The 14,378-nt window shown below is 38.9% G+C and overlaps 1 protein-coding gene across 1 annotated transcript in view; it reads right to left on the bottom strand.

The window, feature by feature from the left end:
* The window catches only part of LOC126470101 (early endosome antigen 1-like), a 208,493-nt gene that overhangs the window by 80,981 nt on the left and 113,134 nt on the right, over positions 1-14,378 (bottom strand). Inside the window, exons 5-6 of the mRNA XM_050097673.1 lie at positions 8,345-8,561; positions 5,711-5,893 (exon numbers count right to left, since the gene is read on the bottom strand). Of these exons, the coding sequence (XP_049953630.1) occupies positions 5,711-5,893; positions 8,345-8,561 (400 nt within the window). The remainder of the gene's footprint in view (positions 1-5,710; positions 5,894-8,344; positions 8,562-14,378) is intronic.

Raw genomic sequence — 14,378 nt, 5'->3', positions numbered from 1 at the left:
TGTTTTGAACTGTACTTACAGGTTGCGAGGACAATTTTTACATATTATGCTCCTGTTGCATTTTTGGTGTTGTTCTTCTTCTTATGAACGCCAATTTGCGATTTTTTCCACATTCCACAGCACTATGCACTGAACGCTTGTTTTAATGCAATGTTTTGGTTTCTGTTGCCAACTGTCAAATGTTTTTGCCAAAGATCGAATGTTATTGGCAAACTTATGAGTGTAACTATTGAAGTATCTGTGGTCTGTTCGTGTATGCATTTGTGTGTGCGTTAGTGTGTGTGTGTGTGTGTGTGTGTGTGTGTGTGTGTGTGTGTGTGTGTTTTTTTGTGTGATTTTTTTTTCCCTGTGTGTGTGTGTGTGTGTGTGTGTGTGTGTGTGTGTGTCCGTCCAGATGGTGTGGGGAAGAGTTGTTTTGTTTTATGTTATCATTTCCTTTCTTAAGTGTAGTAGGGAGCCTGTGCTGATGTGTGTTTGTTCATTTATCACATGTTTGTTTTCTGCTGTGGCTTTCTGGATGTGGAAGTTTTCTTGCGTTTGTATAAGATGTTTGTCATGGTTGCTTATTCTCATTATTTTCATTTCTTATTCCATGTTTGTAGGATGATGGTTGTAGTGTTTTAAATGCTCTGCAAATGTGGAATTGTTTGTTTCATACTTCCAACATCTGATATGTTCTTTGTATCTTGTTTCAAAATTCCTGCATGTCATGCCTATGTATACTGCATCACAACTTTAACATTCAAGTTTATATATTCCTATATTCCTGATTGTTGGAATTTGTCCCTCTTGGTAGCTGGCTGGCTTAGGTGTGATTGAAGGGTTTGCCCAGGCTTATATGCTATTTTGAAGCCCTGTCTCTTTAGGATGTTTGCAACTCTGTGTGTTAGTTTATGTGTGTAGGTCATGGTGTACCATCTGGTTCTTTTCTGTATGGTGGTGTCATTGTGTGTGTTTGTTGAGTGTGTTTGTAAGTTTTCAGCTTGTGAGTTCTTTTGTATTCTGGAAATGTTGTGTTTGTTTTTTATGTGTGTTTTTATTTTTTGATTGAGCCTGTGTACCACATGTGTGTCATACCCGTTGTTCCTAGCTATTTGTATACAAAAACTGAAGTCACATCCAACTACACGATTCCAGGCAAATGTGAAATGAACACTGAAAAACATTGAACACACACTCACAGACAAACAGAAATACTACTTAACACAGAAAAACCCACAAACACCAACACTCCGCAGTCAACCGAAAGTACATAAAGACAGAATGCCAATGAGAGCTGTTATCAACTTCAGGAAAGCCCCAACATACCGCATAGCCAGACACTTCCAAAAGTTAGTTACAAAGCACTATAAAGTAGAAAACAACAGAACAGTGATAAACACAGGAAACCTAATAGAAAATATACAGAACATACAGGTACCACACACAGCATCACTGATTTCATTCGATATAGAAAATATGTATACCTCCATCCCTATCACAGAAACAATAGAAATCATAGAACAAAATCTCTCATCCCACAGCAACCTCACCACAGACGCAATAAAAGAAATAACAGATATGCTCAGACTGACACCTGAACAAAACTACTTTCAGTTTGAGAAAGAATATTATCTACAAACTGATGGACTGCCCATGGGATCCCCAATATCAGGTACACTAGCAAACATTTTCATCAGTCACCTAGAAAATCAGATATTTGAAAAGATAACCACAAATGAAAGTTTCAAAATCATATATTGGTACAGATACATGGATGACATTATTTGTCTGGTAGATGAGCCAAGTGAAAAAAATAGATGAACTCCATTCAGAAATAAACAAAGCTCATCAGAACATAAAATTCACACTTGAAAAAGAAAATCAAATAAATTTTCTTGACATTACAATTAAAAAAGATAATGACAAACATACATTTAACATCTTTAGAAAACCAACAGCCACAGACACAATAATACATTTCACATCCTACCACCCCCACAGCCAGAAACTTGCAGCACTAAGGCACATGTTACATAGATTAAACAGAATCCCACTCAGCAAGAGAAACTATGAACAAGAAATGAGTACAATCATACAAATAGCTAGGAACAACAGGTATGGCACACATGTGGTACACAGGCTCAATCAAAAAATAAAAACACAAATAAAAAACAAACACAACATTTCCAGAATACAAAAGAACTCACAAGCTGAAAACTTACAAACACACTCAACAAACACACACAATGACAACACCATACAGGAAAGAACCAGATGGTACACCATGACCTACACACATAAACTAACACACAGAGTTGCAAACATCCTAAAGAGACAAGGCTTCAAAATAGCATATAAGCCTGGGCAAACCCTTCAATCACACCTAAGCCAGCCAGCTACCAAGAGGGACAAATTCCAACAATCAGGAATATAGGAATATATAAACTTGAATGTTAAAGTTGTGATGCAGTATACATAGGCATGACACGCAGGAATTGTGAAACAAGATACAAAGAACATATCAGATGTTGGAAGTATGAAACAAACAATCCCACATTTGCAGAGCATTTAAAACACTACAACCATCATCCTACAAACATGGAACAAGAAATGAAAATAATGAGAATAAGCAACCATGACAAACATCTTATACAAACGCAAGAAAACTTCCACATCCAGAAAGCCACAGCAGAAAACAAACGTGTGATAAATGAACAAACACACATCAGCACAGGCTCCTACTACACTTAATAAAGGAAATGATAAAACAAAACAACTCTTCCCCACACCATCTGGACACACACACACACACACACACACACACACACACACACACACACACACACACACAGCACAAAATAAATAAATAAATAAATAAAATAAAATTAATATCACACCAAAACACACACACACACACACACACACACACACACACACACACACACACACACACAAATGCATACACGAACAGACCACAGATAATTCAATAGTTACACTCATAAGTTTGCCAATAACATTCGATCTTTGGCAAAAACATTTGACAGTCGGCAACAGAAACCAAAACATTGCATTAAAACAAGCGTTCAGTGCATAGTGCTGTGGAATGTGGAAAAAACCGCAAATTGGCGTTCATAAGAAGAAGAACAACACCAAAAATGCAACAGGAGCATAATATGTTAGAAATTGTCCACGCAACCTGTAAGTACAGTTCAAAACATTACTACGTAATAGGAAATACCAACCACCAGAACTGTTTATACCCTATAGGCACAGTGACAAAAATGTAAATAAAATAGCTAACATATGTACATATTCCAGGCCACTGATGATGCCTTGCAGAAAATAAAGGCGAAACGCGTATGGCGCTAAAATTGTGTTTTATTCAGATGCTGTCAGACAGTCCATAAGTAAAAATTATCAATATACCGTAATATTACACGCAACTGAGGAAGACAGCACTACAAAAGTTGAAGATGTTAGTTGTACGCTTTTTACTGGAACCATCCCAGCATTTGTGGTTAAGAAAAACAACAGAAAACTTAAATTTGGATAAGTGGACAATAGAACAGGATGGAAGAAGGACCTCAGTGTTTAATTCTCTATAAACAGCAAGCACACAAGAGATAGAGCACTTTATTCATCATAAACACTCAGTGATTTAAAGAATTTGGAATTGTGGCGTGTTTGTGTTGTCTATAAAAGGTTTTACAAGATTAGTACAGTTAAAATGTTCTATATTTCATTGCTAGAGATGCTGAGCAGAGTAGGAGGTGGGTGGGAGGGGAAGGGGGGGACATGGGGAGCAACCATTGGGCTATTTAGAAGGAACACACAGAAATGTTCATCTTGACATCTTATGAGGTTCAAAAACAATGGAGAAGGAGCTATAGGTAACAAACACAGTAAGATGTTGCACCGGTAATAATTTAAGTGAAAAGCCACTGGACTATATTTACTTGAAGGGAGAAGGAAGGTAGATTAGGGTTTAATATCCTGTTGACAATGAGGTCTTTATAGACAGAACACAAGCTCGAAATGTTTCGAAGATAGGATGGGAAATCGGCTGTGCCCTTTCAAGAGAACCATTGTGGCATTTGCCTGGACCAATTCAGGGAAATTGCAGAAAACCTAAATCTGGATGGCTGGATGCAGATTTCAACGTTGTCCTCTCAAATGTGAGTCCAGTGTGCTAACCACTATGCCACCTTGCTCAGCATATGGGGTGGGTGGAGAGACGACTAGTTAAGCAACAATGTATTCAGCTCAACAAGAGAAACTGCACAATGTAAAATTGAGAAAAGAAACAAGTGCATCACAGCCAAATTGTACACCGTTACATTAAAAGAAATTTCAGATCCTCAACAATTTAAAATTGAGCACATTATTTTTTTCTCCAGCAATGTAAGTGCAGATTTCAGTTGCAAGCTTATACTTATTTACAGTTCCAAAAATCCATGTACATTTGACAATATCTAAGAATCTATTATTCAAGTATACTGGAAATCCACAGGCTTTCCATGGACTGGTTTTAAGATAAGTTTTTATCCACATGTGATGAGGTACCCTCCCACACCTGCAGATCCAGTCATTACCAATCGATTCATTTTTTCCTCTTAAATGAAGGAAACTAATGTTTGAAAATCCAGGAATGCTGTTATCTATTTTCTATTAACAATAATGGAAGTTAAGCCTCCTGAGGTTAAGTTCTAGGCAGGCTTTGTTGATCCATGATTTTTGCATGATAAATGTTACATTTACATACAAATTCAGTTTATTACAATATTTATTTCTCTATTCTTCCAGAAACAAACACCTTAATTTGTGTGAATAACTATGTTAAATACTGTGAAACTTCATTGCTATGATGTGCCAACCAAGTCTCAGCCAACAAGTTAACATACAGAAGTTGTACAGGCACTTAAAACCACTCAGCCTAGATGGATGGCTGAATTTTTTTTAATCCTAAGAACAGTCAAGAATAGCTTAGAAGTAAAGAACACCAACCACCAAATAGCAGAAGTGTTGAGTTATCAACAGGCGCACACAAAAGAGAAAGAAAACGTGCTAGCATTTGAAATAAATCCTTTGTCACACACACACACACACACACACACACACACACACACACAGATAAAGCTAGCAAGTTTTCTTTCTCTTTCGTGTGTGTCTGTTGACAACTCAATACTTCTGCTGCTCAGTGAGTGGTCTCCTTTATTCCTAAAGTATTTAAAGTCTCTCAGAACTTTCCTAACTATGTTCAATAGCAAAAAATATTAGTCAAAAATTTTTGAGGATTCTAAGGCTGCATTAAGCTTCAAAGTTTTTGAAGATCCTCCCTATAGCCATGAAAATTCATTATCTGGCCTTGTCTTCGTTTCCAGACATGAAAGGACAGCAACTGTCCGCAGATGAAAGGTTCCTCAAACTGAAGGGCTAATTAAAGTGGTCAGCTGCCAGAAGATAGTAGAAAAAAAGAAACAAATATTTTTTTAACAGTTTCAAAGAATGAAGTGACCCACTGAGAGCACCGAGAATTAATTTTAGAAGAATTAAACACAAAATGATCTGTGTTGGAAAACTTTCCCAATGTTCTTTGAGTATGGGGACAAAAACATGAATCCTACAGACACATAATCAATTTTTTTAAATTTTTAAATCATTTATACTTGAGACAAATATTGGTCACTATAATGATATACAACAGACAAAAATATTAAAATAATACTACTCTCTTGTATGAATTGAAGCATCCGTGTTCCACTGCTCTAATTGAGTATACTTGTCTTGTAGATGCTGTAAATCTTTTTGTAGCATGTCTCGCTCCTTTTCTTTCTCTCTAGTCAATTCATCCATCATCCTCTGAACCTGAACAAGTTCTTGCTTTAAAACTGCAGCATCATCAATGCTCTCCCTGTAACCAGAAGGATTTTAGTGAAGTTCAGCTCTTTTGTTATGATGTATTTCTGAACTACTCTTCCACTTTTTTATATGTTACAGTATTACAATTTATACAGCAAATGTGAGAAATGTTTCAGAATGTAAGTAATATATAAAAAGAAAGTTTGCAGATTACATCTCCCTCCATGGTGTCCAATTTATACTGCACGTCTCATAGTAATTCACTAAATCTCATATAGTTATTATGTTGCACCTCGTGACCTATAATACGCTTGCAAAATCTACTTCTGTAACACCCCTTTCAGCCAAAGGTTTTATATAAAACCACTTACCTACATACTTTCTACTTGAATTCTATCCACTTGTTTAAGTGTTAAAAGAAAAGAACAAAATTGCCTATTGTTAAAGAATTGTGTGTGCAGTTTATTGCAGAAAACGTACGAAAAATAAAACATAAATATAACAGAAAAAAATGTCATCAGCCAGCAAGATTTGCACATACGACAATTATCTAAAACTCAATCTCCTCTCCTCTCCTCTCCCTTGGAGTAGGTAACAGATAGACAGGCATTTTGCACATGCATACCATGCCCCCCCCCCTCACCACCACCACCACCACCACCACCACTCCACTCCACTCCACTCCACTCCACTTCCCCCCCCCCACCCCCCACCCCACACACACACACACACACACACACACACACACACAGACAGACAGAGAGAGAGGAGTGGGCATTCATGCTGGCACACAATAAGGTGACAGGACCCTTGCAATGCAATCACAGTGTACACACAACACAATGTAAACACACCTAATATCGTCACCTAGCATCTAAGCAATAGGATGGAACACACAGCTGTCAGTGTTTACAATGTCACAATACGATAACCTATAAAGTACTTGCACTAGCTTCCTGCAACAAACACCACTGACATTCTCATCATCCTCATTTGTGCTACTTTAAGGATTTTACTGTCAATAGGCACTGTCTCATTTCAAAATTTGTGTCTGTTATAAACCAATTGCATGCCTATAATTCAATTCTGTGAAAACTGTGTATCAGTAGTGCCTTCCATGCCTGAAATATCTGCGGTGCAAGTGATAGGTGATTCACCCTGTATTCCTATACACAGCACATGATCAAAAGTATCCAGACACCCCTATGTAATGCAGCATTGACAACCAGATGTATATGAGATGTGGACCTGCCAGTATAAAAGGAGGCAGGGAGTACTGTGTTGTCAGCAGAGAAACAGTAGCAGGAGAATGGGTCAGTCAGGAGAGCTCAGTGACTTCAAACATAGACTACTCACAGGATGTGAGTAACCCTTCTAAAGCTGCCTGAGTTGACTGTTGGTAAAGTGATTGTGACATGGAAATGTGAAAGAACAACCACAGCTAAACCTAGATAAACTTCATGTAATGACAGAAAGGGACCATCGAGTATTGCAAATGGTTGTAGCACAAAATCACATGATTTCAGTGGAAGGAATCAGTCTTGAGTTCTAAAGTGCTATTATGAGTCAACCTAGTCCAAAGCCAATACATAGGCACTTAAAAAGAATGGGGTAAAAGGGTCGAGAGCAGCTCCTTATAAACCACACATTTCTCTAGTCAATGCTAAGTGACGCGATCTAAAGAGTGATGCAATGAGACAGTAGATGGCTAGAAACCAGTGATTTGGAGTGATTAATCACGCTATACCCTGTGGCTATCTGACGGAAGGGTTTGGTTTTGCCGACTGCCTGGAGAATGTTACCTTCCAGTATGTGTAGGGCAAATAGTGAAGTATGAGGGAGGTGATGTTATGGTACGTGAGTGTTTCAATGAGTAGTGTGTGGTCCCATTATTGTGCTTTAAGAAATGCTAAATATTGAAAGATATGAACACATTTTACAGCACTGTGTACTGCCCTTAGTAGAGGAACAGTTCAGAGACAATGGTTGTTTATGTCAATATGACAATGTGCCTTGTCATAAAGCAGCAGCTGTGAGGCTATAATTTGTGGACAATAACATTCCTGAAATGGGCTGGCCTGTCCCAAGTCCTGATCTGAATGCAATGGAATGTCTTTGGAATGAGTCAGAATGTTTACTTCACTCCAGATCCCAGTACATCCTACATCACTACCTTCTCTGGCTTTTGCTCATGAGGAAGAATGCATTGCCAATCCTCCATAGACATTCAGACACATCATTGAATGTGACTTCACCAGAGTTAAAGCCACCATAAAGGTGAAGGGTGGTTACACCCCATATTAATGTCCATTAATGTGTGTCCAGATACTTTTCATCAGATAGTGTACATTGTAACTGCAGTTACTAGCTTAAAAAATTACTGATTCTTACTAATGGATGGAAATGGCAGTGCACAGCTTGTAATGCAAGATGTTTAAGTTAGCTGTAAATAAGACATTCCCTAATGACAAACCTTTACACTGGTACTTCGAATAAAAATTACCTGTGTGCCAACTGTGCTTCAAGAACTTTGAGCCTCTCTCTCAGTGTAACCTGGTTGCTTTCTAATTCATCTGATGCAGCTTTAAGTGAAGCATTCATTTTTGCCAAATGAGCTGCTTTCTGTTCCAACTGTTCCTTTTCCGTCTCCAACCATGACTTGCTTTTCAAAGTTTCAATTAATTTTTCTTTCAATTCAGCAGGATCATTCATGTTCACCACTGTAACAAGACACACATTAACAGAAAGTCAGTACTTGTCAACACCTTTCCTGTAATCATACACACATACAACAAAAATAAATATAAGAATGTGTTACTTTCACAGTTAGTGTTGAATATTCTTACTGAAGAGAGTACTGGTGAAATCAAGGAAAAATCCTATGAACATGTCTGGAAACAAACAGCTTGTGAGATATAGGCTATTTTACTTGTTCCAAGAATGTTTAGTATTCAGTGGGTCACTGTCTTCCTGTTGATGTTTATTGCACCTTTCTTCTTGGCTGTGTTCGTGTATTTATTCTAGTAAATGTGGCGCCAAAATCAGTCATTGCATTAAAACTGTTTTCTACTTTACCCATTCCATATGTATGGTACTGAGCATTGAAGTTCTGCTGTTCACAGACAACAATTTATTTACAGAAATCGCAGTATGCACAAAAGAGAAGAATACTAAGTTACCATGATAACATACTCCAGATGCAAATACTCAAGCAGTCATTAGCCCACAACATTGGGTTCCCTTTAGCATCAGTATGTGACCAGGAATTGTGGGTGACATTTGTAGTGCTATTTATCAACAATTTCTGAGTGACAAATTATCCTCATTACTGGAGAATGTTACCCTTTCAGAATGACAACACACTAAATATGAGATACCGCTTTGAAAAACAAATGTTAGACAGTAAATTAATTTTAAGTTATTTTTGGCTAATTATTCATTAATAAAAATCCTCTTTGCTTTAAAATAACATTTTCAAATTGCTACTGACATGACACTAAATGTTTTATGAGGAGCATGGAATAAATGAATTTGGGATACCCTATATGTCTGATCTACATATCCTTTGATCCCACTGTTAATCTTCAGCAGGGCATTACTCAAGTACTTAGTATCACCTAGCTCGGTGAAGCAGAAAAATTGTAGGTGGGGATCAACCCACACACACACACACACACACACACACACACACACACACACACACACACGTTTGCTTGTGCACACCAAGAAACCACCTTAGCATTCAGAGGGAGCACACTATTTGAAACTCTAGAGTTACTCGCCAGTTAACCAGATCTACTGATCAGCTCTAAAACAAAACCACACTTCAAGAAAGGGTCAGGGAAAGATATAGAACAGTCTCATCCTATTCTTCTTTTCCAGTCTTGTAAAGAATGTGTGACAAACTAGATGCCACTCAGATACAAAATTTTATTGTAAAATATAGAATTCTTTTGAATAATCGAATTGGTTTCCAGCAAGGGAAGAATACTGTAGATGACATAAATAACTTTGATGGGATGCTTGCTGCTGTATCCTGCTACTAATGTGTGTGAGTGCGTTGAGTGTTGTATTGCCACATGTGTGTTTGAATCACCCACCTACTATTCTGAGTCATGTGAACTCCTGAGAGGCTTTTCCATTACTGTTCACAGGTTATGACTACAGAAATATTTGTGCGATTTGGATTGGTTTTGTGTATTACATAGTTACTAAACAACTAGCCACAAGTTTGGAACAGTTTCCGCATTTACAGTCTTTAAGTGCCATTTGATCAGGTTTATTTAGTATGGATACTGTGCTACTGGCCTGGATTGAACAGCTTACTTTGGCTGTGACCACTTTGCTGGCTTCCATTAACAGACAGGGAACTGTTCCACTGGTCCATACACCCAATTTTTCTCCATATGATGATTCAGCTGAATACTGGGACGCTCACAAAAAACACTGACTCACACAGCATTTTTTTTGCTTTTGGTGTGACACAATCGAATTTGTGCAAAGTCTCCTTTCTCTTGTGGATTCCACCTAAGGTGTATCAATTACTATGTCAGCTTGCCCTCTTACAAGAACTGGCAGCTCTTATCTTTAATAACATGAGCAGTTTATTGTCTAACTATTACTGCAAACAAAGGCATCTCAGAGTGGTGCGAGTTGAATTCTGCTGATGCTGCAAGAAATCAAAGCAGTCAAACAGAGTCTCGACAGCTGAACTTCGTGGCCTTAGGCGTAAGTGTCAATTCATTACTAATGCCCGTGCAGACACTGTGGTGTGTGACGCAATTACCTGTTTCATTCCGGAAAAGGAAGTGCGCCAGAAGGCTTTACTCTGTGAAAACCACCTGATGGCAGAAGCTCTACGTAGAGCACAATTTTTTCAAGTTTCTCGGTCATGGGTGACCAAATTGAAGAATGGGGCAACATAGCAGTAGTGTCATAAGATATGCCCACTAGGACGACAGACAGCTTATGCGAGGAAGAGGCAATAGTAGTGGCAAACATGTGGGCCCAGTGCCGAGCAGATCAAGGCTGGCAAAAGCAGCCACAACTGCCACAGCGCCGGCATCAGCATTCTCTGTTTCCACCTTGTCCTTTCTGTTTTGTCCAGCACCAACATTCGGCGTGCTCTAAGCACTGGGCTACTTGTAATGCTTCCCAGAAGGAAGACCACATTTCTTCCTTGTGTTGTTCGCCGAGGATTGCTCAGGATATAGACACAAACATAAACTGTGTGATTCCAATGCTTGTGACTTCTCTGAAGTTTTTTATCAAGTTAAATCTTTTTCACCATGTGCTCTGGCTACATGTCAACACTGGTACTGCAGTGACATTACTAAATTCTCAAACCAATGTGAGTTTAGGCTTGCCGCCATTGACGCTGCCCACGCGGAAGCTGGTTAGTTATAACAAACACAACATTGTGCTGTTAGGACAAGTTACAGCAACTGCCTGTTACAAGACAGTGGTTCATTCCATTACATTTTCAGTGGCTGTGGATGCCAGTGTTGAGAACTTGTTTGGGATGGATGCATTTCAGGCATCTGGATATTCTATCAACTCAGTTCTCCTTGTCTGGTCAGGTACTGTATTCTCAACTGGAAATACTGTGTGAGGAGTTTTTTGGAATCTTTTTCAGAAGATGTAGGAGGTGCTACAAATATTTCTGCTCATATTTCTTTGAAATCCGTGGCTCGGCCTCATTTTTGTTGTGCGCATTCTATTCCTGCCGCCTTGAAAGATCAAGTGAAAGCAGAATTGGACAGACTTCAGTCTCTAGGGGTGGTGCAACCTGTTACGGCTAGCAAATGGTAATCTCTGCAAGTCGTAGTTTGGAAGTTGTTGGGGAAACATCGCCTCTGTGGAGACTTCAGTACTACTGTCAATGTGCAGTCGTCATGGATATGTACCTTCCCCCACACAAGAAGGAACTGTTGGCGGAAATATCGGGTGGTCATTACTTCTCTAAATTTAATTTGTCTGAAATGTATCTGCAGGTTCCTGTGGGCAAAGAGTCCTGGCGAGTTCTGGTTCCGAAAAATTCTTTTGGTCTTTGTAAATAATTTGCACTTTCCTTTGGGTGTGGCTGGCACTCCTGCTGCTTTCCAACATTTTTAGAGCAACTGACTATGCTTGTCCAGGTTGCATTAATTACATGGTTGATACTGTTGTCATCGGCTCCTCCACAGCCAATCACTTGAAAAATTTACGCACTTTGTTTTTTTGTCTTACAGTCCACAGGCTTACAGTAAAACCTCCTGAAATCTCAGTTTTTAGAACCTTCCACTGTTTATTTGGGGTTCGAGGTCTTGCTGGTTAGGGTTTGCCCTCTGCCACATCCATCTCCGCTGTTGTGTCTATTCCCTACCCCTCACCCATGAAGGGGTTTCGGGCCTTCCCAGTGAAGACAGCCTACTACCATGTATTCCTAGTGGGGGTGGACACATTGGCCCACTCATTGCATGCCTTGTTACACAAGAATGTACCTTTCTGCTGGAGCCCGGATTGTGAATGTGCTTTTCAAATGTCGAAATCCAAACTACTCTCAGCCTGTTGTTCAGCTATGGCCTCTCCGGACCAGCACATAGTTTTGGTAACTGACATCTCACAGTACGTCCTCGGCATGATCCTAGTGCACTGATATGCTGACGGCTCCGAATGACCTGCTGCTTTCGCCTCTAAATCTCTCACTCTGGTCCAGCAACATTACTCTCAGCTGGAAAAAGAGGCTCTCGCTGTAGTCTATGATCTCCAGAAATTTCTTGCTTTTTGATATGGCTCCAACTTTCTCCTTGTTACTGACTGTAAACCTTTGGTTTCCTTGTTAAACCCTCACACTTTCTTTCTTAACAAGGGCAGCCCCATGATAATAATAAAACAGGATGAATACAAGGAAAAAACCTTAAAATTTCTGGAAGACAACAACATAACAAAGCTAACCAGTGACCCAACACAAAGATACCAGAAAAATACCCTAACACTCCCAAAAGATATCTCTCACATATTCACAAATTAGAAAGCAAAATGGTTGAAACAAAAGAACCCCCAAGCACCCACACTGAACAGCCTACTAAAGCTCCACAAGGTTGGCATTTCGATATGCCCCATAGTCAATTTCAGAAGTGCACCCACAAACCACTTAGGTACAGAAATGCACACATAATTACAGAAACATTACATATACACAAATAACAGAAGCATACACAACACTGAAGAGCTGACACAACAAATCAAAGACATCAACATACCCACAACAGCCACACTCACATCATTTGACATCACATCCATGTACACCAATATCCCCAACGCAGAAACCATCAACATCATCAAACAACAATTACAAGAACAAGCCAAAGTTCCCAAACTCCATATAAAAGAAATAGCTAGCATTCTAAAACTAATCACAGAGCAAAACTATTTCTCATTTGACAATCAGTTCTACTCACAAGAAGACGGGCTTCCAATGGGGTCACCAGTCAGCGGACTCCTAGCCAACATTTTTCTCAATCACATTGGAAATAAAATACTTGAAACAGTAGTAAGACCCAAACAATATCGGATAATATACTGGTACCATTATGTAGATGACATCATATGCGTTGTAGATGAAACACCAAGTCGCATCCAACAATTCCACAGTGATGTAAACAAAGTACACCCAAAAATAAAATTCACCATAGACACAGAACACGACAAAAGGTTAAACTTCCTTGACCTCACAATACACAGACACAACAACCAACACCAATTCTCTATATTCAGGAAAGTGACCACCACCAGCACAGCCATTCACAAAGATTATAATCATCCGATTAAACACAAACTAGCTGGCTTCCAATATATGTAACACAGACTGAACAAAACACCACTCACTGAAAACAACTACAAGAATGAATTACAGACAATCAAACAAATAGCAGTAGAGAATGGATATGACATAAACACTATAGATAAACTGAACCACAAAATAAAAAAGGACACCCAACACACAAAAACAAAAGCCTCCTCATCAACTTACAAACACACAGAACCCACATATGAGCACACATGAACAAGAAACACCCACAATGACAAACAAGTGGTTCATCCTCACCTACAACAACAAAGCAATCCACAGAATAGGCAACATACTCAAAAAACAAGAGGTAAAGAAAGCCTACAGGACAGACAACTCAACACAGAGAAAACTAAGGACGACCAACACAAGCACAGACAAGCACAACACATCTGTTACTTACCAACTAACATGTCAAGACTGCAAATCAGTTTATATAGGGAGACAAGCAGAAACTTTAATATCAGATACACAGAACACAGAATAGCATTAAAAGGTAACAGCTGTCATTCCACATTTGCTGAACACCTCATGGACAAGAAACATAACCCAACAAACATCAATACTGATTTGAAAATTCTCAAATGCAGCAACAGCCCCCCCCTCCCCCCCCCCCCCCAAAAAAAAAAATAATAATGTAAGAAAATTATCAGATACAAAAAGCCATAGTGGAAGGAATACAAGTGATAAATGAATACACAGCTCT

This window comes from Schistocerca serialis, chromosome 3, assembly GCF_023864345.2.
Source record: "Schistocerca serialis cubense isolate TAMUIC-IGC-003099 chromosome 3, iqSchSeri2.2, whole genome shotgun sequence".
Classification (NCBI taxonomy): Eukaryota; Metazoa; Arthropoda; class Insecta; order Orthoptera; family Acrididae; genus Schistocerca; species Schistocerca serialis.
The sequence above is the reverse complement of the archived record's forward strand: the minus strand, read 5'-3'. Positions and strand labels throughout refer to the sequence as shown.